Consider the following 25,208-nt stretch of genomic DNA (forward strand, 5'->3'; position numbering starts at 1 on the left):
GTTTATCTATGTGTCTGATAATTCTGTTCTTTACTATTGTTTCAACCAATTTGCCTGATACTGAAGTTAGGCTTATCAGATTGTAATTGCCAGGATCACCTTTGGAGCCTTTTAAAAAAATTGGTGTCCCATTAGCTATCCTCCAGTCATCTGGCACAGAGGCTGATTTAAGTGATAGCTTACATACCACAATCACTAGTGCTGCAATTTCATATTTTAGTTGCTTCAGAAAACTTGGGTGGATGCCATCTGGTCCTAGTGACTTATTACTGTTTAATTTATCAATTTGTTCCAAAACCCTCTAGTGACACCTCAATCTGAAACAGTTCCTCAGATGTCAGCTAAAAAGAATGGCGCAGGTGTGGGACTCTCCCTCACATTTTCTGCAGTCACGAACGATGACAAGAATCCATTTAGCTTTTCCACAACAACCTTATCTTCCTTGAGTGGTCCTTTAGCACCTTGATAGTCCAGTAGTCTACTGATCGTTTTGCAGGCTTTCTGCTTCTTATGTACTTAAAATGTTTTTGCTGTTAGTTTTTGAGTTTTTTTGCTAGTTGCTCTTCAAATTATTTTTTGGTCTGTCTAATTATACTTCTCTATTTGACTTGCCAGAGTTTATGCTCCTTTCTATTTTCCTTAGTAGAATTTGACTTCCAATTTTTAATGGATGCCCTTTTGCCTCTAACCGTCTCTTTTACTCTATTGTTTAACCATGATGACATTTCTTTTATCCTCTTACCATGTTTTTTTAATTTGGGGTATACATTTAATTTGAGCCTCTATTATGGTGTTTTTAAAAAATTTCCATGCAGCTTGCAGGCATTCACTCTTGTGACTGTTCCTTTTAATTTCCATTTAACTAGCTTCTTCATTTTTGTGCAGTTCCCCTATGCTGCAGTGGTGGGCTTCTTTGGTATTTTCCTCCAACAAGGATGTTAAATTTAATAATATAATGGTTGCTATTACCAAGTGGTTCAGCTATATTCACCTCTTGGACCAGATCCTGTATTCCATTTAGGATTAAATCAAGAATTGCCTCTTCTCTTGTGGGTTCCAGGACTAGCTGTTCCAAGAAGCAGTCATTAATGTTGTCTAGAAACTTTATCTCTGCATCCTGTTTTGAGGTGGCATGAACCCAGCCAACATGGGGACTGTTGAAATCACCCATTATTATTGAGTTTTCTATTTTTATAGCCTCTCTAGTCTCCCTCAGCATTTCACAATCACCATTCTGGTCAGTTGGTCAGTAATATATTCCCATTGCTATATTCATAATTGAAGCATGGAATTTCTATCCCTGGAGATGCTATGGTACTGTTTGATTCATTTAAGATTTTTACTATATTTGACTCGATGTTTTCTTCTAATATAGTGCTACTCCCCCAGGAGCACGATCTACTTTGTCATTCCTATGTATTTTGTACCCTGGTATTATTGTGACACATTGAGTGTGATCATTCCACCAAGCTTCTGTGATGCTTATTATGTCAATATCCTCATTTAATACCAGGCATTAAAGTCCACCCATCTTAGTATTTAGACTTTAGCATTTGCATACAAGCATTTATAAAATTTGTCATTTTTAATTGTCTGCTTTCATGTGATATAACTGAATTGGACTCTTTTTCATTTGACTATTTCTCTTCAGTTCCTTCATGTATGTTATCAACTTCCATCCTCTCCTTTTTACTAGGATACAGAGAATTAATAGGTCCTCCCCTACTGGAGTGTCTGTCCAAACCCAGTGCTCCTCTGTACCTACTGGCTTTTTAAAAAAATGCATATGTTTCAACTTGCCAACTTTTTCTTTAAATTTCAAATCTTATTATCGAAGTAATCTACAATCACAACAAGGTAATGGAGTATATATGCATACATCCATAAAACTGCATGTAAAAGTAGGAATAGCAGAACAGAGATCAGACATAACTTCCAAATCTTCTCTGACCTGTAACATTTTAATTCCCTGAATTTTGAGCAAATGACTTAACAGATTGCCAAAACTGTAGTTTACTTTCCAGGTTTTATTCCTTCTGCGTGAAATAATGACTCAAAACATACACAGACTTTACAATTGAGAATGCATTTAAGAAGAGAAACTGCAGAAAGAAATTTCCCAAGACCAAAACTGTATTTTAACACAGATAGTAAAACATTACAATCTCCTTAAATGTTAATATACACTGTAAATTGCAACAAAGAAACAGAAAATACCATCTCAGATCAGGCCAGTGACTTATCTAACCGACATCCTGTGTCTGACCATGGCCAGGTTTCAGATAACTCAGAGGATGATGCAAGAAACGTGAAAGCAGACAATCAATTAACGGTGATAGCAATCAATCAGATTTGGAGTGATGTCCTCTAAAAAATCATAATTAATGTAACTGCAGATGAGATGTTCTCATTGTCTATATAAATGTCTCTTTCTTTTTTAATATTACTAAACTGTTGGTCTCAATATCTTGAGGCACTGAGTTCCACAGGTCAATTATCCATTGTGTAAAAATTATTTCCTCTGATCAGTTTTAAATTTGATGCCTTCCAATTTCATTTGCCATCCTCATATATTTTAGCTTCTGATTTATCTTCTCTACATTATCATTATTTTATCTACTTTTATCATGCCCTGTCTTATTCATTTCTAACTCCACTCTGTAACACTAGTTTTGTCACCTTAATTGCATTGAAATTCAGTATAATTTCCACAAACTAATCTAGTGCCACAGAGTAGAATCAACCTTCCCCCACTTGACTTTTCAATTTCTTATAATAACCAACAATAGCTAATATTAAATCATTAGAAGCTGTACAGCAAACTGAGGGTTTTTTAAAACCTTTGCTCCAACAGCACTTTTTTTTTTTTTAAACAAGAAGTGTTTTTCACAAGATACCATAATCTACAAGTCATTTTACCTCAATATTTCTTCACTCTGTCATCAGAGTTTAGCAACCAATTATTGCAATGTCTGTTTTTCTGATTAAGTAATAAATGTTTACTTTAAACAGAGAGGACGATCTTCACAGCAATATAAGATTGAAAAGACCTATTCACTCATCTCAATTTGTCTGTCCCTTCTAAAAATGATGGATTGTTTCCTACATTTATGACTGCCTTGACCGATTCTATTTCAAATGTTCAAAACACAGATGTTACAGCATTTCCTTCGGAGATTACTCCTTATTGTTAGAATGTCTGATATTTACTCTAAAGTTTTCTTTTATTTAGTTTGAATCCATACCTCCTAGTTAAATCCATTTGGGCTCTGCATGGGTTCTGAATGAATTTCAGTTCCTAAGAGGAGCAAAATCTTACCATTGTCAACAGCTCTGTACAGGTAAAAGTAACACACAAAATAATTTATACTTACTCTAAATCAGCGATATCAAACTCATTTTGTGGAAAGAGACATATTCTGCTCTTTTAATTATGTTATACGGCTGGGGCATACATTTAGGACTATACACTCCCACAGAATATCCACAGTTGATCTTCCAAAGATGTCAATGGGAGTTGAGCAAATGAATCAAAGGTTGAATATGGCATTTATATAGTGACTGAAGCCCTGATCCTGAACTTTATAACACACAAGTGGACTCCAGTGTCCACTTCAATCTATACAGGTACAACGATTCACTCACACATAGTAAATTACAGGACAGGATCCTAAAACTTTGAATTAATGTAATTTTCAATAAGATATTATCCCAGTCAATGTCACTCAATGGGAAAAGATGCTCTCCTTAGGACCACTGCTGTTTCTGCCCTTTCCTTCTCCTCCTTCAGCATCTTTCTTTTCTTTCCCCCTTCTCTGTCTTTGTGCCTCTCCTTTCTTTCTTCTACATTTCTTTTCCTGCAGTAATTCCTAATCCCCCTCTCCCAGCCCCTGCCCCATTCTATCCACAAAATGATCAGCTATAAAATAATTTATGCTGGCCTTTCAAGTGTCATCATTAGGCTTTAGAGTTAATACCACAATTAGATAAATTGGGAGTTGGGGGGTGGGTGTGGAATGGTGGTTGTGACAATTTCTCGAGCCAAAGTTTCAGGCTATCTAGAAACTGAGTTTATGCTCTGTTCACATTTAGAACGTTACACCTTTGCAGTTACGAGGGCTAGAAACTTCCATTTTCAAAAAAGGGAAAGCTTAGAATATGACTATGAATAGAATAAACTTCGAACATGCCACTGTGATAAAGTCAGGCTGGAGAGCTATAAAAGGGTACTGCTTTCGCACAACCAGACCAGGAGAGAGCACGAACGCAGTCCCCCACTACCACAAATTATGCAGTCGAGTTTCCTGCATTTGGGGAAATCACAGGGGTCAGCACACCCACAGTGCAATGGATGAGCCTCGCCCTGGGAAAACCACCTTCGTGATCATGGTGTCTCCCCTGCCAGGTAAGTATAAAAGGGTACTTCCCCCTCCCCCCCCATAAGTGACGGGAAGAGGAGGGGCAACCACAGCCCGTACGTTCGGCGGCACGGTGGCTACACTGAAGCATAGCCTTCCCTGGCCTTTGATACCCACCCCCTATGGCCTGGACCCAGACGACTGGGTGGGCTTGGGTTCCACCAACTTCCTATGGGGAAGTTTGTGGACCCTATGACTGGGAGATCCTTTTCCCCCATCCCCGGAAGGGGGAAATCACGGATGGCGGCAAGGCCGCAGGGCCGAGTCTGGAAAAGGACACTGTGGTACTTGGATAGAGGCCGGTCTGCAGGCAGAGATAAAGCGGAGAGGTATCACCAGGAGAGGGTGTGCCGGCTGAGGCAGCTAATCCTCTAGACGACCAGCAGGGGGCGCCATGCTGGGGCATGAATGCCATCACAACTGCTCTGCCTCTTCTGTCTCCTCCTTCCTATGAAGCAGCTGCTTTGTCTTCTCAGAAGAGATGGCACTAGACGTGGTCTCAAGTGGCTTCTCTTAGCCTTTAGAAGTCATGGCAGGGCGAATGGGTCTTCTGCTCAGTCCCGCTTCCCTATTTGAAAGCAGAACCAGACACGAGATTTCCCAGTTTTTCTAGCTATTTATAATGTCTGTCCAGGATGTACAGCGTGGTGCTGTCAAATTTCAAAGGGTACTTGAAGGCAGGTATGTCAGTCCTAGGATGCTAAAGACCCTTTACCCTGCAGGCCAGGGAGAGGTTACTGCTGGTTAATTAGAAACACCTGAACCCAATCAAAGGCTATTCTAGGCCTATTAAAACACAGCCTCTGTTATAGAGAAGTGGAAGAGAAAAACAAGCTGCCAGAAGGCTTGTGGCAGCAGGAAGAAAGATTTCCTCATAGTAGAAGATAGTGCTTCTCCCCAGGAGAGGAGCAGCAGAAGCAGCAGGCACCAGCTTGGAAGGAAACGGCTGATACCGCTTTGACCCCAGGGCGACACGATACTGGGCAATATAGACTGAATGACTCACACCCCTCCTGGTGGGAGAGAGGGGCACTCCACATGCCCGAGCCAAGGCCCTCCCCGCACGTGCTAACGGAGAGGCGCTGAAGAGAGAAGTCAAGGACTCATCCAGGGTGGGGTAGATTTACACCAGGCCCATTCCGCCAGAGGAGACGGCCATCATCTAGCAAGACTGAGGGGGTGCTTTGCCACACCATGTGGACAACATATCCAGCCCACAGTCACACAATGCTTTACATTTACATGGTCAGCACTTTGACAAGTGCTTTCAATCTGATATAGAAAAGGTCAGGTAGACACTCCTATTTGTCCTTTTCTTCAAGAGAAAAGGACAAAACTCAAAATTAAATAAAGAAAACAATTAAAAGAGGTGAAAATTAAATACTTTAAAAATTAACAAATGTCAGTGCAAAATTCATGGAGAGAGAGATCTGGTTTTACAACTTATAAAGTGAATATTGGAGAGCTGAACCTGCAGATGTACTTCTGCAAAAATCTCTACTGTAATCAATGGAATTTTTTTCAGAGTAAAGTTTGCAGAAATAACCATTAAGTGATTTTTCACTTGGAATTTGGAATAACCCATTACACTACTGCTATTATTAACTACTACACATCTTTCTTTAGTACATATTGGCTGCAGAATTCTAGTGCCTGCAGAAATGTAAGCTAAATCAACATTCATATCAATGCTATTTATTGGGCTTGAGAGCATCAGCCCCAAGAAAACTGCAGGTAATGCAAAATGCAACATTATGCCTCCTCAGCAACACAAGTTACCAACAGCAAATCACCTCAATGCTCCACTCTCAGTTGGCTACCCACAGAGCACTAGTGATAGTGGTACAGGGCTGACAATGCAGAAGATCATTAAATCAAATTAAATCCACTGTATGCTTTAGATTGGTAAGGAAACTGAGTCAGGGAATGTGTGTTGGGTTTATTTTTGTATAGATCTGCGCTTTTCTCATGCTATTAAAGAGCAATGGTGATCTGTGTGGTATGTATTACAACCATCACACATCCCTTTCAAGACTTAACCTGTGGATCCAGAACAAGACCATCCACACAGCTGAAGTTCTGGGAGAGGATGTTTGAGCTTCATGGGCCAGCCCTCATTATAGAAGCTAGGCAGCTGGACTGAAAGGTCTCAGTTCTTAGGAAGGGGGTGCTCAAGAGAGGATCTGCACCCTGAGAGTGAGTCTAGAAACCCTAAGACAGGGGGAATGCCTGGATTTGGTTCAGACTCCAGAGGTTTAAAGCAAACTGGATCAAGCGGTTGAATTTCCTCATAGCTGCCTGGTGAGTGGCCATGAGAGGGTGCTTGACCAGATCTGTGATACCTATATATACAAATGGAGATGAAACCCTGTTTGACAGACATTCTCCTTCTTGTTTTAATGTTCTAACTCTGGAACTGGCAATCAGATACTGTAGTCATAGGAGTGGCTTAATAATGGAAACCAAGTAGTGAAGAATCCCCTCCGTGTCCCTCTACCACAACAATACAGTCACATTATGCTAGCTGGGGAGACTGGATAAGCTTTCTATGTGGCTGAAGAGAGTGCATTCTAAGTAATCCAACTTATCAAAGACACGCATGACGTTATCAGATCAGGTGTCAAAAAGGGGAGGGAGCACACTTTGGTGACATTTTCAAAATGGTAAAAGCAACCTTGAAAAAGATGACAGTTAATAATCTAATTCTTTTGATATTATTGTTTATTATAACTCATAGGAGTTCTAGTCATGCACCAGGACCCCCCGTGATAAGACACTGTACAAACAGGACAAAAAGACAGTCAGCCCTTGCCCAAGTACTACACCCAACTTTATATTTAGAAATTTCTGATGATGTACTAAGTATTTATACTGCTGAGCACAGAATACAGTGGCAGCATTGCTTTGTTTAGTCACGTGTAATTTGTGTAATTTCCCTTCAACATCAGTTTTTCTCTCTCAATTCCTCATAGAAATGGATTCCATTCTGTTGTGAAGCTGAGTAATGAAGCAGTTTAACCCCTCCATCCACCAAAGGAAATAACTGGTATATCATCTCAAAGCCCTTCCGAATCTGATGCTGGAACAGAAACATACAACAAGGGCCTGATCTAATGAGTTGATGAAAGGTTTAAACAACCACTCAGCTCCATCCATCTGAGAGGAGGCATTCAGTATCTTAAAGGATCAGACCCTTTAGTAATCTACTTCCTAATCATGCCTACTCACTCAGGTTTTAAAACCAGGTCACTAAACCAGGCCACTAAACACAACCCAGTTTTTGCAGCACTGATTAGAAGGAATTTCTGGGGAAAATCCCAGGTAATTACAGATCACAGTCATAACAGCAAGTGACAGGATTTTCCATCTGTCATTGATCTCAATAAGCTTGTTAGCAAGCAGATGATTTAAACTATTTGAAAAACATTTTGTTTACCCAGAAGCAAAGTTATACCAGGTGACAATAGCTTACCATAAAATTTGGAAACCCCATTCCTTTCATGTTTCCTCATGTGTTCCAATAAAGCCAACTTTTGGATCAGTTTTAATTTTTTTAATTATTTAATTATTTGTAGCACTTTTGACATGTGTGACTTATACCTCTATTGTAACTTATTATTAGTATTACAGCAGTGATCAGAATATTATAAGAATACACACTGCAAACTTAATGAGAAGGTACAGTCCCTAGAATGCTTACTCTACCACATGCAGCGTTGTAGCCATGTCAGTCTCCGGATATTAGATCGACAACGTGGGTAAAATAGTATCTTTTATTGGTCCAACTTCTAAGTAGCTCAAAAGCTTGTGTCTCTCACCAATAGAAGTTGGTCAAATGAAGGCTATTTTACTCACTCACCTTTTCTACTCTACTATAGACAGTTTCAAAGAATATCTTTCTAAAGTCTGTTCACTATGATATCGAAGCATCGATAGTATAAACATGGACCACTGACAGTATTGTTTTTATATAGTATCTATCCCCATGGAACCTAAGTACCAAGTCTCTATCATGTTAAACTGTCATTTAGCTGAATAATCTGCAAAACATTTTTTAAATAGCCTGATTTTTAAGTACACAGCTCTTTGCCACACACAAATTTAAGATGCATTCATTCTTTTGAAAGTAATATATAAAGTTCTTCTTTCTGGAATTTTTAGTTGGTTAAAGATTCAACTAAGCAACGTCTTGGTAAAGTCCCTTGTATAGAAGTTATGTATCACTAACTTTTAGGGGCTTTTTGTTTCTAGTTAATATTTTTAATAGATTAATTTAAAAAGCAGCAGCAGAAAGGCACCTCAAATAGATAGGTGCTTTCACTTCCCTTAAAAACTCAGGTAGCGAATCAACACCAGAGCACAGAAAAAAAACTCTTCAAGCACAAGAGAGGAAAGCACATCACCACTCCATAAAAGGACAGTCTCACGTAATCAGTCTTAAAAACAATGTGCAAAGGGGAAGCTTTCATAGTTAAGCTATATGGCCAAATACTATTACTGCACAGAGGATCTAAAAAGCCACTGATATGTAAGTACTGAAAAGTAATTTGCTGTTTTCATTGATAGACAACAAACAGTTCCAGGAAGTTAATGTATGCTTGTAATATACTGAATTTGTTCATGTGGCTGGATGGATATATACTTTTTGGGTGGGAGAGAGAAATGTGAATAGGAGAAATTCTATACTACAACAGTTTACTAAGGCAAGTTAAAATAGAGACTATCAGTTAATTTTTAATCCAGGTGCCAATTCATCTTTGGGTCCAATGATAAACAGGTTGAATTAAAACATTTTATTTATAATACAGCCTTTTGAAAAATAAAATGCAAATGTGCACTGCTGCATTAAGACGGACAGTTTTTGCAAAATAATGTAATTTAAACCATACCAATGTGGAGACAACTAATGTTGAAGAAAGTATTTTTCAGTAAATATTTCAATGTTTGTCAAACAAAGACTTCATATTTATAAATCCAAATCTCTGTCTCTCTGCATAAGTCACTCAATGAAGCTGGCAGGATACTTTAATAGTTTGAGAGTTTCTGTAAGCACACTTGTACTGAGGTAGCAAACAGATAGCTTGTAATATCACAAATATTTCTAGGGTATGAACAGTCTTTAGGCTATTCTCAGCCCAAATGCTTCTCAATCACTAACTCTACTCATGCTTAAAAACAATATAGTAATGACAACTTGCCAGGGTGCATATAATAATTTCTCTTTCATCTTTTGACAAGTATCGTCTCTTCAAAGTTTTTTCTGTATAGTTATTCCTTTTGCCAAAATGCCCTCAATATCTTCATACGCTGAAGGTAACACAACATTGGTGGGTGTTTGGTTTTTAAATAAATTAATGTTTTATACTACAATAGCACATAAGAAATACAGTTTTTCAGATTAAGCACCTCTTAATTTTCATTTAACTTTTCAAACAAAATAAAGACAACCCATAAATCTTTGAGCACACGAACAGCAAAAAGGTTAGAAAAGAAGGTGAGCTTTGGTAGCTATATGGATCATTAACTCAACAGTTCACGTTTCTAGCACTTGAATCAGCTCCCTTTGAATAGACAGACCTAAAGTTTCTCGAAATTGTTCTTTAACAGCCAATCATTACAGTTATGTAGCTTTTAATAAATAAAACAGATTAAACAGACTGCAGCAGATCAGGTTACACATGAATAAGAAGCATATTAATTATAACTGAGAGTGCATTCAAGGCTAAAAGCACAAGTTGCCATTTGAAATTTTACTTGATTTTAGGAGTATTATTTTAAATGGTTCAGAGTTTTTCCACTGCTACATATATTTTGGTTCTTTCTTTATTCAGTTTAGAAATTTTAAGCAAGTAAGTGAAAGGAGTTTAGTTGTGTCAACATCAGTTTGGTCTATGCACTAAATCAGATCTAACAACTGTAGACGTTGCATTAGAGGAGTCTCGCATTTTTCATAACCTACATAGACCACATGCGGAGAGAGAAATTTGTTAGGTGGCCACCTCTTCTCCCATTCAGCCAGACCACACACACTACCCCATCTCTTATTTACAATTGCATAGCATTGCTATGAAAATTATAGCACTTGTTTACATGCCAAAGTAATATTACAAAAGTATTTAATATATTTTAAAGCTGTCTTAATCCATCATAATCTCTGAAAGCAAGGAGTGCCACCATCATGTAACCAGCTAGCTCTTTGTGGATCAGCAAATGATCCACCAATTTGGGAATCTCTGTTACACTATGCAACTGCTAAATTCTATGCCTTTATGCCTGTTCCCACTATTACAAACATCTTTCCTGCAATGACAAAATGGGATTTGTATATGAGTAACCACCTGGGCTTGTGCTCTTTCTCCCTTACTCTCACACACTCTCTCACTCCATCAAAAATGCCAGGACTTTTAGAGTTATTTAAATTATTTATGTGCTAGTTGTTCGTAAGTTAAATTTAATTTCAGCTTCCAAAGGTGTTTCCTTTCCAAAGTTTCTTTTTGTCCATCACTCTCATCACTGTAGAGTGACGAATGCTGGGCAGACAAATCTTACATATTTACACTTTAGAGAACAAAGAAACTAAGCCAAGATTTGGATTGTATTTCTAAATATAAAAGTGGAATGGTACATGACTAATCACTGGACAGTAGACTTAAGACTTCCTATTGCATCTTCAATTAGCTCGTTGAACAAGCAGTACTTCAGTTCTTCTCCTTTTGTTTACATTAATTGTACTGAAGTTTCTATTACTTTAGAATGCAAAAAAAACAAACAAAAAAAAAAACCTGTCATAAAACATTATCCAATGTACAGTTAAAAAAATCTCTCCAGGATATAAATAAAATACATTTCCTATAGAAACATCAGCTCAACCATTTTGCATATTCTGAGTTCCGTTAAGCATTTAACAATATAATAAATTAAAATTCTAACAATGGAAAAACAGGCACAGAAGATACTACAGAACACATTTCCAAGAGAGTATAGTTATCTTTATTATAGAACCCTAATTTTTGCATTTTCTTACTTTTTATTTTAACTGTGCAACATTAGTGTTCCATTAACATGGTGTTTTGAATTTATTTCCTAGGTGCATTTTAAGGGAAACAACTCACAAATAATCTGCATGAATATGCACTCCTTGGAAGCAAAACATATCTTGTAACTATTGTACTGGTGCTCCTTGTGTGTGTACTTCTATGGCAGCACTATTAATAAACATGTACTTCAAGGAGTATATATATACTCAATAGATGCTCTGGTGTATTGCTTACAAGATCTGTGCTGGAGCCTCTGTTGAGTAAGTAGACTGGAAGGATAGATCCAGGGACTGGCCTCAAAAGTCTCTCACAACACACAGAGAAGAGGTCCAAAAAGGTGGCTATGGACCATGCCCAGGCAGCAACCTGGGGATCCATTCCTCAGTCAAAGAGTTCAAATTTCACTGGATCTAGACACCCCACTATATTCTGGGACACAGGCCAACAGACCTGAGAAATCTGAACTCAATATAATACATTAAAAACACTACATAAGAAGCCTGGAGTGTGAGAAAGGGTCAGGATGGCCTAGGGCAATGTTTCTCAACCTTTTTGATACCAGGGACTGGCTTGCTGCATTCGTAAACTGTGTCAGGGAGATCTCAGGAAGAAACACTGGTTTAGAGCATGCCTTCCTGCTGTCCCCCCCCGCAATTTGTTTTGAAACCTTGTGCATTTTCCAAGCTGCTAATGCACACCAATCTCTCTTCTGAAGTATGCACTTCATATCTTAACATCTTCTATTGCACTCATTTAGCATGCAATTTTCAAATGTTCACAACCTTGTTAAAACGAATGTATTTTTCTCAAATGCAGGAAGCACATATTCCTTACTATGTGCTATTTATATGCTCAAAGAATAGCAAAAATAATTGATCAAAAGAAAAGACGTCTGAAGCTAAAGGAAAATTGAAACTGGGACTGTATGGGATGCCATGACCACTCCGTTACAGTGTTCCCATCTTCCATTGTCTCTCAATGTTCAAATTATGCAAGATTTGCAATGTCCCAAAATGGGGTGTGAACGGTACAAAGAGTGTCCTTCAGCCATGACCAGCAGAAAATATGGTGCCTGGACACTCTCTGTTCCTCTCACCCTCCTTCTATTCTGTTTTTAACCATTTATAAAAATTATTCTTCTATATTGTCTTTTAGTTAAAGAAATATTGTGTGTGCCATATTTGAGTAAATAAGCCAGTCTTATATAGAGTGAATAACAATGGTCTTTCCACCTTTACCACGCTTGCTCGCCTCCAAACAATAAAATTTATAAAGACAAAAAGATGCATAGATCACATCAGATTATGGGTAATGTTTTATATGTGGTTGTAGCCGTTTAGACATGCCAAACCCTGGTGAGAAGCTAGATAATAAGGTTATCTTCATTCATCCACACTATGGAAATAGCAAAAGGAGAGAACAAAAAGAAAAATTCACTCAGCTAGGCCAGAATGGGGGAGAGAAATAGTTGTATCTCTTGTATACAGTCTACATATATACAGTCTAAGGCCCCAATCCTGCAAATACTTATGCATATATTTAAATTTTATGCACATGAACAGTTCCATCGAATTTAATGGGACTACATGCATGTGTGACTGGTGCATGTCAAGAGCATCCAAGTATTTGCTGAAATCTGATAGTTTTTTTTTTGTTTTTTTTTAAGGTACAACACAGTTTGTAAAATAACTGTTCATCTCTATTAGTTGCTTTAAAAATTAACCACACAGAAGGACTATTTCAACATAGGTGACATGAGGGGGACATTTAGTTTAACAATATAATTAAGTAATACCATTCCAGTAGCAGTTCTTGGAGGTTGCTTAAAAACGTATTGTGATTCATGACAGAAAAAGTTGCTGGGGTAAATCACCAATTCTGTGCACTGAACCAATAGTTCAATGGGAGCACAATGCAATCATAGCAAGGTGTCAAGTCACTGCTTAATTAGACTGAGGCTTGGAGCACTGAAGAAGTGATGTTCTTCACTTTTGGTCAGGCAAGAGAATGCAGAACACTACTGCCCTTTTCTACCACCTAGTGGATTGTCACAGTGGTTAGGGGGAAGGGTTTATGTACTCTAGTCACATAACGAGCTAAGACCAGTGATTCTCAACCTATTTACCACTGTGGGCCGCATATGCCGCTCTCTATGTGTCATCTGAGCTGCAGCCACACTATATATAACACACACATATACATACACACACTACCTGTATGGCCCTGAGGATGTCACATGGGCCACAGCTGTGTGCTGATTGGGCTGCAAGCGGCCTGTGGGCCATGGGTTGAGAACCAATAAGCTAAGCAATAATGATAATTGCCAAGAAACAAACAGAGCAGCCTGGATATCAAGGAACACTCTTGGACTATTTAAAAACATGCTAGACACCTTCTTCTAGGAAGTAAGTTCCCCCTTAATGGTTGTCAGTCCAGTGCTTGCAAGATTAGGCAAAACCAATCCGGCTAAGATTCTCTCTCAGCATATCTATGTTTTTATACCAGGCACATCAGCCTGATATCTGAGCAATAGCAGAGTACTAACAGCTACAGTTTAAGTAAGTAAGTAATATTACATGGCAACATAGCAGCAGAAGTTACATATTTATATATCAATTTATATTTTAATAAAGGCTACAGATACAATTTATGCAAATCTACTCTTGCCTAGCAAAAACAATATTTTTTCTACATTGTAGTTATATGTATTTGCATCGTATGTACTATGTATATTAGAAATATTTATAGATCATTTTAGGCCAGACTGATAATCTGCATTTTTTATTATTACATGAAAAGTACAAATCCCAAAATTCTGCAAGAATAAAAAATAGGACATATAATTATTCACTGAATATGCTTCAGTTTGTTGCCATACTGCAATGGGTTTAATTATCATAAGTGAAGGATTTTATAAATGTTTTTGCAATGAGTCATGTCTAGTCTCTGAGGGAAAGCTGGGTGGAAGAGGGGTACCATAGTAGAACAGTGAAGGTCTGGTCAGAAAAGATCAAATACAAGAGAATAAAATAAGAAACACCAGTTTCCTATATTTAAATGATTTTAGAGCACCCAGGATCTTTCCCCCCCCAAAGATGAGTCTGGAGGCCTGTAACAGCAGTGAGAAACAAGGAAAAGACCCTGTCTATATGACTCTACAAGGGAATATTATTACACCAAGACAGGAGAGAAGAAGCAGGAAAGCAAATCAAAGAAATCCTCAGGAAGATAAATGTATTATTAAATGACCATTCACACCATGCCAAAATGCTCTGAATGATGCATAACCTTTTCAAATAACATTATAGTCAGAAATATTATAATTATATGGCAATTCTTGGCAAATGCTCTCTAAAAAACAGACAACTAATGTCTGTATGTTTGCTTTCATGAACATTTGTAGTCTCACTAAATAATGGACATTACTTTACACCAATATTTCCTATTCAAAATACTGAAGCTTACTTACACAAATTCAAATTAGGCTATCCACTAAAAGCATGAAGAAGCTATTGCTGAATAAGTTCATCAATTGAAAAATCTTAAAACTAAAGGCTAGAAAAGCTGTAGCCAAGTATCTTAAATCAAGATATAATAATCCATTTCAGATTCTAATTCCAACTCAGAATGCAGTATTTTGATCTCTGATATATGACACATTTTATGATGTATCTCCAGCTGCATACCAGTAATATTTATCAGTACAAGCTGTCTGACCATTTTTTCTCTCCTACAGTCTTCTGTAATAGTAAACTATGGAGCTGATATAGTATCTGGAGAGTCTCTCTCAAAGATAATCGAATTTAATATAACATTAAGCACTATATGGAGATATGTATAACAATTTAAGATCTGAAATATGTGATCCACAAATCTACAGATTTATTCTTTATGGAAAACTTTATAAACTTCTGCTAACTGTGCCAGGACTCACTGACCAGACTCATACTATGATACAGTATGTACTATAAGTAAACTGAATTGTGACCAATTTGAAATAAATAGGACATTCTGACCAAAGAGTGAGAGAGAAGATTATCAATCAATCTTTTAATTCTTCTGAATCTTAATGAAAGAAAACCATAAATTGTAAAACTAATAATCTGGAACACTTTAGAAATGTGTTCTCACATTTTCTATATAATTTATTTATTCAGACACAGAAGTCTGAAATTGTTTTTAAATATTGTGTACTGTATAATACCTCAAGGGGAACAGATAATACTGAAAATAACATTTGCCATTATATGAGTGACTGGTAGACTCTCAGCTTTGAAGTCAGCTTCAACATCATGCAGTTTAAAGACTTCACATATATTCCAGAATTCTGGCAAACTGTCTCACAGCTTCATTAGTTCCCCTATGGTAAGGGCCAAGGGTACGGCTGTGACTAATATTAGAAGGGTTACGGAATTACTCTACTTGATCAAGTCATGAAAAGACCATCATATAATAAAATTGCTAGATGGTGAGAAAGCTCAATTTTCACAGTCAAGTGTTAACACAGGGCAGCATTAGTGTAAATGAAATCCAGTTAAAAAAAAAAAAAAAGCTATTCAGTAGAAACAGAACTTCAGGTTTCAGTAACACTAAAATGGTGTTAAATTTTAATAATAATTTTGCTAAAAAAAAGACCATTTTCAGTTATACATCTCTTAGCAATTAAAAATTATTTAAAAAATAAATCTTTGCTATGCCATTGTTCTATCTCCATCTTTTTCCAAGTTCTTAATTAGACATTCAAATGTGCTCATTCTGACCAAATCGCAGATGGCAAGTTAGTTCCTAATTCAGCAAAGCACTTAAGCATGTGCTTAACTTCAAGCTTGTTGTTAGTGCCATTGAAGTCAATGGGACTTAAAGAATCGTGTAATCACAGAAGTGTAAGGCAGAAAGGTACCTTGAGAGGTCTTCTAGTCCAGTCACCTACGCTCAAGGCAAGACTAAGTATTATTTAGACCATCTCTGACAGGTGTTTGTCTAACCTGCTCTTAAAAACCTCCAATGATGGAGATTCCAAAACCTCCCTAGGCAATTTATTTCAGCGATTAATTACCCTGACAGTTAGGAAGTTTTTCCTAATGTCCAACCTAAACTTCCTTTGCTGCAGTTTAAGCCCACTGCTTCTTGTCCTATCCTCAAAGGTTAAAGAGAACAATTTTTCTCTCTCCTCTTTGTAACAACCTTTTATGTACTTGAAAACTATTACCTCCCCTCAAAGTCTTCTCTTTTCCAGACTAAACAAACCCAATTTTTTCAACCTTTCTTCATAGGTCATGTTTTCTAGACCTTTAATTATTTTTGTTGCTCTCCTCTGGAATTTCTTCAATTTGCCCTCATCTTTCCTGAAATGTGGCACCCAGAAATGGACACAGTACTCCACTTGAGGCCTTATCAGCGTGGAGTAGAGCAAAAGAATTATTTTTCCTGTCTTTCTTACAACACTCCTGCTAATACATCCCAGAATGAAGTTTGCTTTTTTGCAACAGTGTTACACTGTTGATTCATATTTAGCTTGTGATCCACAGATCCCTTTCCACAGTATTCCTTCTCTGGCAGTCATTTCCCACTTTGTGTGTGTGCAATTCATTATTCCTTCCTAAGTGGAATACTTTGCATTTGTCCTTACTGAATTTTTTCATTTTTACTTCAGACAATTTCTTCAGTTTATTCAGATCATTTTGAATTATAATCCAGTCCTCCAGAGCACTTGCAACCTCTCCCAGCTTGGTAACATCCGCAAACTTTGTAAATGTCTCTCTATGCCATTATCTAAATCATTGATAAAGACAATGAACAATACCAGAAGATCCATGCAAGACCCCATATGATATGCCTTTCCAGCTTGACTGTGAATCCCTGATAACTACTCTCTGGGAACAGTTTTCCAACCAGTTATGCACCTACCTTATAGTACCTCCATCTAGGCTGTATTTCCCTAGTTTGTTTATGAGGTCATGCGAGACAGTATCAAAAGCTTTACTAAAGTCAAGATATACTACATGTATGCACTTAAAGTACTTGCTTGAGTGCTTTGCTGAACTAGTTATTAAATAAATAAACTAAAAACATGTTTTGACATCCAGATCCTCTTCTGCTATGATAAACAACTTGCATTTGAAAAATGGGTACTTTCAGACAGTTTTATGATTTATCTCTGTTGTACCTGACTGTGGAATTTCCAATATTTTATAAAGTTCACCACTTAAGAGCAGTTATCCAAATAACTTAGCCTGGATGTCATTGCAATTGCATACTCCTCCCACACCCCCTCAGCTGCCAGAGGATTTTGTGCATTTTGGTATATTTTGGCACTTATATAGCACTTTACAGACATTAACTATTGTCATAACTCCCTTGTGAAGAATGGTGTATAAGTAATGCCACCCCCCATTATACAAATGGAAAACTAAGTCAGAAGTGATCAGTGACCCACCCTGGGTCACAGAGGAAGTCTGTGTCAAAGTCAGAAAGCTAATGCAGGAATCTCTTGTTCACAGTCCTGCATTTAATCCAGTAGGCCAGTTTGCCTCTCAGGGTATTTCTACACTGACGGCGGCAAAGTCGCCGCCGTCAGATCAACCTATCTGGATTGACTGAGTGGTCAGTGAAGACCTGCTCAGTCGATCCAGAAGTCGACACAGTTAAACCACCCCCTCAAGTGATATAGTGCTGTGCCGACAGAAACGCGGTTCCTGTCAGTGGAGTGCAGTGAAGATGGCATGCAGAAGGGAAGCACAGCAGTTGACGGGAATTACGCAAGCTACTTTGTGTAACTCCCGTCGACTGCCACCGAATCGCCCGGTAAGTTTAGACCAGGGCTCAGTCTTGAATAGTCTGCCACGTGAGGTCATAGCTGGCTGCTCAGCAAAAGAGCTGTCTCAGCTACTGGAAGTCAGCTAGGACAGAATTTGTGACAGTTCTAGCATCACAAGCAGCACTGTCCCCCATAAATCAAATATCCTGTGGTCATGGGATTCATAGGCCCCAATAGCCAGCCTTCAATGGCTACAAAGAAAGTGCGAAGGAGAGTGTGGTCTTTATGACTAACTTACAAACCCTTCTATTATTATTAATTACACTGAACACTGAGAAAAGTGTGCTAGGCACTTCATGGAAAAGGAGACAGGCACCATTGTTGAAGCTCTTTCAAACTAAATTCAGGCACACACACGAGGGTCACAGACAGGCAAAAAGGGGGAAAGGAGAGGAAGGAAATGAAGTATAATAATCAGATCACACACAAGTAATGAGTAAGGCATGTTCACATAAAGGTGGCTCCATTAAATTAAAGTTATTTTGTTTTTTAAATCTCACTAGCAATAGCCTCCAAAAATGCAAACCAATCTTCTAGTGCTTTGTACAATTAAATCTGCTTTAAAAAAACTGAGCTAAAATGTTATGTATAATTTCACTAAACAACTACTAAGAAAGAACTTAGCAAAAGTACACACATATCAGAAGGGTGGTGCTACCAAAGAGGAAGAGGAATTATTTTGTATGGTTCATTTCAGCGCAGTTAGGTGGAACAAGAAAACATTAAGAAAATGTAGTCTGCATGGCAGGAGAAAATTCTTGTGGAACAGTCTCCCAGAGAGAAATGGTGGAAGCCCTATCACTTAGGGCATTTACAATTAAACTAAATAAAGCACAAGAAAAGTATCATAGAGCACATTCTGCATTCACAAGGAGATGAAGTGAATGATGTTATTGGTCTTTTCCATCTCTAATTTCTATGATTCTATTAGATTAGCCAGGATATTTATAGGCCCTGAAAATCAAGAGTTGCAGACTTTGAGTCTTATATTTTTATTCAAATATATTCAGTCATTCCATATTTGCTGTACTACCATTTAGTCAACAAATATGTCATATATCTAGATTACACATCTGTTCCAAGAGCCACTGAAGAGTGGCTTCAGTGACAGTGTGAGCAACCACTTGAAATCAACTATACTTGGACTATGTTGCAGAAAACAACCTTTTAGTTCAAGAATCAAATGAGTTTGGACAGTTTCAAATTCAATTGTTATAGGCAATAAAAATGTTGAAAAGGCCTGGTCTCTATAAACTAAGTTAAAGATTTAAAAGATCAATATAGGGATGCTCAAATTCTAGTTACATGTTAAAATAAGTCACAAATTTAATATCACTGCCAGAAACTGTTAGCAAATTAAAAAAGAAACAAAAAACAATAAAAACTACCTAAAATTCACAGAAACAACTTTAAAAAGGTTTCTGTAGTTGTCTGACCTTTGCTAATTTCACATGACTATGTGTCATTTACTTTTAAACAAAACTGAGGGGGTTTTTCCCCTCCCAGGCTTCCAGAAGTTCTCTCTCTAACCTCAAACATCTTATTTTCTACAAAATTATATTCTTCAAATCTAGGAATTCCCCATTTCAACCAACCACTGCTTTCTGCACGATTTTGTTTTCTTTTATCAAAACAAGAGAGCTAAACTTTTTAAAAAACTTAAAAAAACCTATTTCATCATAATCAAGTTTCATTTCAGGTTTTAGAAAGTTGGCCTGCTGCAAGATCAGTTGACTGCTGCTAGGGGGAAGAAATTTCTCTATACTTATTACAAAATGTTCCCTTTTGTTTTGTTCTTTTTGGTAGAGCTATGGCATTTCCTTCAGAAACACCAGTTGTGAAAATGGACACTGTCACCACAGCTTTTACAACTCCACGGACGAACACCTGCGACGTATATGAACATCAAAATACAGCAAGGATCTTACTGCCTATGTTTTACAGCTTTATTTTAATTATTGGAGTGCTTGGAAATGGACTTGCCCTTCTTGTCATTTTTAAAAACAGAAAAAAAATCAACTCTACCACCCTCTATTCAACAAATCTTGTCCTCTCAGACATTCTTTTTACTACTGCTTTGCCTACACGAATAGCATACTATGCACTAGGATTTCATTGGCCATTTGGAGAAACACTTTGTAGACTAACTGCTCTCATATTTTACATCAACACATATGCAGGTGTAAATTTTATGACTTGTTTGAGCATTGACAGGTTTTTTGCCGTAGTCCACCCTTTTCGATACAACAAAATCAGAAGAATTAAACATGCCAAGTATATCTGCATATTTGTCTGGTTTCTTGTATTTAGCCAAACACTTCCATTGCTCATACAGTCTATGTCAAACAAGGAGGGAGAAAGGACTACATGCATGGAATATCCAAACTTTGAAACAATTCCACATCTACCGTGGATACTTCTTGCTGCCTGTTTAATAGGGTACATCATTCCCCTTGGATTAATACTATTTTGTTATTCTCAAATTAGTTGCAAACTTATTCAGACTGCTAAGGAAAATCCATTAACCGAAAAATCAGGGATAAACAAAAAGGCCATCAACACAATCATTTTTGTAATTGTTGTGTTTGTCATCTGTTTTACTCCTTATCACATTGCAATTATCCAACACATGATTAAGAAGCTTCAGTATCAACCTTTGTGCAGTGAACAGCAAATCTTCCAGAAGTCCCTCCATTATACTGTGTTTCTGATGAATTTTAACTGCTGCATGGATCCTTTCATCTATTTCTTTGCGTGCAAAGGATACAAGAGGAGAATAATGAAAATACTGAAACGTCAAGTTAGTATATCAGTTTCAAGCGCCGTCAGGTCAGCTCATGAAGAAAGCTCACGAGAGGTGGGAGAAAACATGATTGTAATTTCAAAACCTTCAAATGGAAAGTTATAAACTGAAAATAAAGTTTGCATTATGCTGCAATAATGCAAGTTTAAAAGGCCTACAGTAAATATTGTTTATGCTTCCTGTGCAACAAATTAAGAAAGATTGTTTCACAGTATCTTAGGAAATCAAAGGTGATGTTGGACTCAAAAATAAAAGGTCATATGAAAACAAGAAAATTCAAAATTAATATTTTCCAAGCTGAATCACTTTGATCTGGTTTCATGAGTTTTCCAGGAGATTTCCATCACTGAGTTTGTCCTGCACTTTCCATTCCTGGATTTTAATAAGGCTTGATTCATACTATATACTAATTCTCTGAAAGGAATGAACAAAAAAGAGTAATGGCTCAGCGTGATTAAAAACCAATACACCTGAAAATGGGTGAACATCTGACTGAGTTCCAATTTACGCACTCTTGACTAATATGGTGTGTTGTGTGCACTGGATTGACAGAGCAAGGGTAAAGACATACAATAAAGGTAACAACTTTTGAAGGAAAATAAAAAGTATATTTTTTCATGGACAATTATAAATATGTAATTTAGAACCTTTGAGGCAAAGTTGGATTATAGTATTCAGAATATGAACATCTTATTTAAATGTATCATAGATAACTTTGTGAAAATACAAGTGAAAAAGAGTTAAGACACTGTTAGTTTGTAAAATTTTGTATGTGTAAGAAAATCTAAACAACAAAGAGAGCATTGTTCCCCACAACTATCCAAGGGTGTTTGAGTCTCCTGCTAAAGTCACAGATTGGCATAAGAATAAGATGAAAGATTCTAGAAATGGGAAGAAATGTTTATAGTTAAAATTACCAAAATGTGTTTAATTTGTTAATTTTAATGGGAGGTGTGACCACCTCTTCTTGGACACTGCTTATGTGAAGGATTACTAACTGGGAACAGCAGGAGAAGAAGAAAACTTCACCACTGCTGCTGCACCAGAACATTTTAGGGCCTTCATCGTTCTGATCCTGAAAGATGCCCTGACAAGACCAAGCCAGAGTGGGAACAGATGACACCACTACCCTATATGCTCACCTCCACCCTCACCTTCCCCACCCCAGAATTGGCTGACTCTTGAACAAGACCTAGGATGCGAGTCTTTGGTTCCTCCCATCAGACCCTTCCTAATGCATCATGGTCTTTCACACCTTATTTCTCCATTTTTAAAAATTTTTCTTCTTCTGTCTTTTTTATAATGAGCCTCTGGCTTAGCCAGGCAACATACATTTTTAAAACTGCTGTGAGCCTGTGAACACAAAAGACAAGCTAAAAACAATGTCTGGAACAGCCCAATGCTGATAAAAGATTGCCAGATCTCAGAATGGCAATAAGACCATGTACTGTGTCTATGTTTCTCCAGCAGTGAGGTTGCAATTGAAAGTCATCACCAGAGAAAGAAGCTGCAATTTTTATCTTTGCTATTTTTATCCCCCAATTTGTGTGTGTTCATCTCATCATGTTTTCCCTTAAAGGAACCTGGACCATACTTGAACAGCACAGCAGCAACTCAGGAACAACTAAAGTAACTTTTTCCTCCTTTCCTCACAAAAAAGTACAGTATATACCATCTTTAATACTATCTAAAGACTATCAGTGGAGGTTTCCAACCATGAAAGTCAGTAATACTGCTAAAGGGAAATAGAACAAGGATAACGGTTACAATGAAAGACTTATTTCATTGTTTAAGTTGTAAAAGCTTCCACTATTTTTTCTTTTTTTCCTGTCTTTCTTTATTAAAATGTTTAAAATATGTTTAATGACAATTGTCAAAATGGCAGTAAGTCAGCAATAACTTGTCACAAAACCAAAATTAACAGTTTAATGTTGTAACAGGAAACATGGGTTTTATTAACATCTTATTCCTATTGGGCATGAGACACCACCCTACCACTACCTATCATCCATATTATTAATATCCATCTTTCTACTTATGGCATGCATTCAGTCTAATTGTAGGTTGTAAGACTCTCAGACCAAGACAATTCTGTATATTTGCCTGTAAAATGTAATGAACATAAACAGTACGTCACCATATAAGCACTTATGTATATCTTTGTTTTTTTTAAACAAATGAAATCAAATCACAAATTAGTATTAAAATATTAGCTTCCTCTTTACCCTCACTATGTTCTCACATCTATCATTCTTTTATTTTTAAATCTAAAAATATTACTGTGACTTTTTAAAAACTAAACAACTAACTTCATGTCAAAATGCTAGTTTCACTTAAGTAAGGACTGCAGCACTGGTCCAATTAGATAATAGTATATTTAAGAAGAGTCTTACATAATGTGCCCCTTAACTCTTTTTTTCTTTATTTTAATATATTTCCTCAAATATTTAATGAGACACCACTTTCCATAAAATAAAGATGTCCTAGAACTGAATTACAAGGTCTATTAATCACCTACTGTAAACAATTTCCTGGTGGCACTTTGCGTGAGTAACAATCGTTTTCATAATTTATCTCATAGTAATTTAGTGCATTATGTAATGAAGGTTATAATTATTTCTAATGTACACTAGATTCAGATGAGAAGCAGCACCCAATTTGTGGACCTTTACGTCAAATTGAAATATAATGTACTTGGAGGAAAATCTTTCAGTGTCCTCTATTTAGGTTCTTCTCTAGCACCCCCCATCACTGTAGTATCTGAATATGCCCCAAATGAACTAGAAATAAGGAAGAGCTCAAGAGATAGACAAGAATTATTTCTCCTCTTTCCCAAGAGGTTGCTAGAATATTTTTAGTGTGTGCGTGCAAGAGCTTCTTTGCTTCCTCTTTTTTTAATTGTTGCTGATTTTGTAGAAAGGTGAAGCTAAAGGAGTGATTTTTGTACTCATTATGAAGGCAGTAATGCCTGCAGTCATCTTTACCTCCTCTGGTCTTAGTCTTGGGCCAGATGCCAAGAAAGCTCTGTTTCCCCACTCTCTCAAGATCAATTTGTTGGTAATTTCTTCTTTCCTGTGGGGTATGATTCTGGAAGGAAGTTATGTTTCCTTAGCAAGAGGCACCACTGTTTTAAGTGGTTTAGTTAAACATCTGGAGAGCCTTAAAATTATATGTCATCTTTAAATTTACCTAGTGTCCTACGGGAAGTCAATATAGAAAGCAGAATGCCAGGGTGATGTGTTCCTAGCAGCCATTGCTGCTGAGGTAGGCTGCTGTGTTTTTGACTATATGGGGCTTTAACATTAATGTACTAATTCTTAAATACAGTGAGCTGTAGCAATCCAGTCTGAAAGCTGAAAAGGCATGGATTACTTGCCAGGTCAGTATCTGAAACCAAGAGGTGTAAGCCTTACTACCAGCCACAGATGGCAAACTTAACTCTGTGCATGTCCAGGAAGAAAGAGGAGCTAAGAGAATTCCAGACTACAAAGCTATCTGGTAATCTGAGGGCAGATTCTTTCAAAAACATAAGATGCTACACTGTTTTCTAGCTCTTCAAAAGGCTTCCCACTTTCCATCAAAATCATCTCTGTCTTGACTTGGTTTAGCTTCAGCCAGCTGCCTTTCATCTATTTGCTAATCTTGGCCAGACACCAGAGTAGTTATGCAACACTGCTATCAGCACTGCAAGAAAGATATAGAGTCTGGTGGCATGTGCAAATCACAATGTCTCACAACCTCTCCTAGTGGCTTCCCTATAGACAACAAACAAGATAAGTGATCAAACAAAGTCTGACAATTGGTCTGTTGGAAACAAGTTGCTCATCACTATTTATAATGTGATCTGAATGGAAGGATCTTGTTCAATGCAGAAGTAATCATATTAACCCTTGCTATGTCTCCAATGCAGAACAATATACTGTGATCATTTTATCAACTACTGCAGAAAGAACGAATATGAGAAGTAGACATTGTCCCCTGTAATTTCCTTTGCATGTTGGTGTCTGAAAATTTAACTATGCCCATAAACTCAAATCCTGATTCTCCTCTCACGTTGGTGAGAATCAGGAGTACTGTAATTCTAGTTTCATACCAGTATAAATGAGAAAAGAATGAAGCCATATGAATTTATT

General features: G+C 37.3%; 2 protein-coding genes and 1 non-coding gene across 3 annotated transcripts in view; 1 reads left to right on the forward strand and 2 right to left on the reverse strand.

Moving 5' to 3' along the window:
* UBAC2 (UBA domain containing 2) overlaps positions 1-25,208 on the reverse strand; it is a 154,175-nt gene that overhangs the window by 59,336 nt on the left and 69,631 nt on the right. The gene's annotated exons all lie outside the window — the stretch shown is intronic.
* Positions 4,250-4,413, reverse strand: LOC137145929 (U1 spliceosomal RNA). The gene has a single exon (XR_010917800.1). It is a non-coding gene; the product is annotated as a U1 spliceosomal RNA (small nuclear RNA).
* On the forward strand, positions 8,871-23,295 carry LOC137145925 (G-protein coupled receptor 183-like). Its single transcript, XM_067536922.1, has 2 exons — positions 8,871-8,946; positions 20,079-23,295. Exon 2 carries the CDS (start codon positions 20,083-20,085, stop codon positions 21,178-21,180), a length of 1,098 nt encoding a protein of 365 aa, XP_067393023.1. The 5' UTR covers positions 8,871-8,946; positions 20,079-20,082; the 3' UTR covers positions 21,181-23,295.

The sequence above is a fragment of the Emydura macquarii genome, unplaced genomic scaffold (assembly GCF_026122565.2).
Source record: "Emydura macquarii macquarii isolate MOO-44397 ecotype Brisbane River unplaced genomic scaffold, CSIRO-AGI_Emac_v2 contig_3671, whole genome shotgun sequence".
In the NCBI taxonomy this organism is placed as follows: domain Eukaryota; kingdom Metazoa; phylum Chordata; order Testudines; family Chelidae; genus Emydura; species Emydura macquarii.

Coding starts and splice junctions, on each gene's coding strand:
- LOC137145925 (XM_067536922.1), top strand. CDS start 20,083: ATGGCATTTCCTTCAGAAACACCAGTTGTGAAAATGGACACTGTCACC.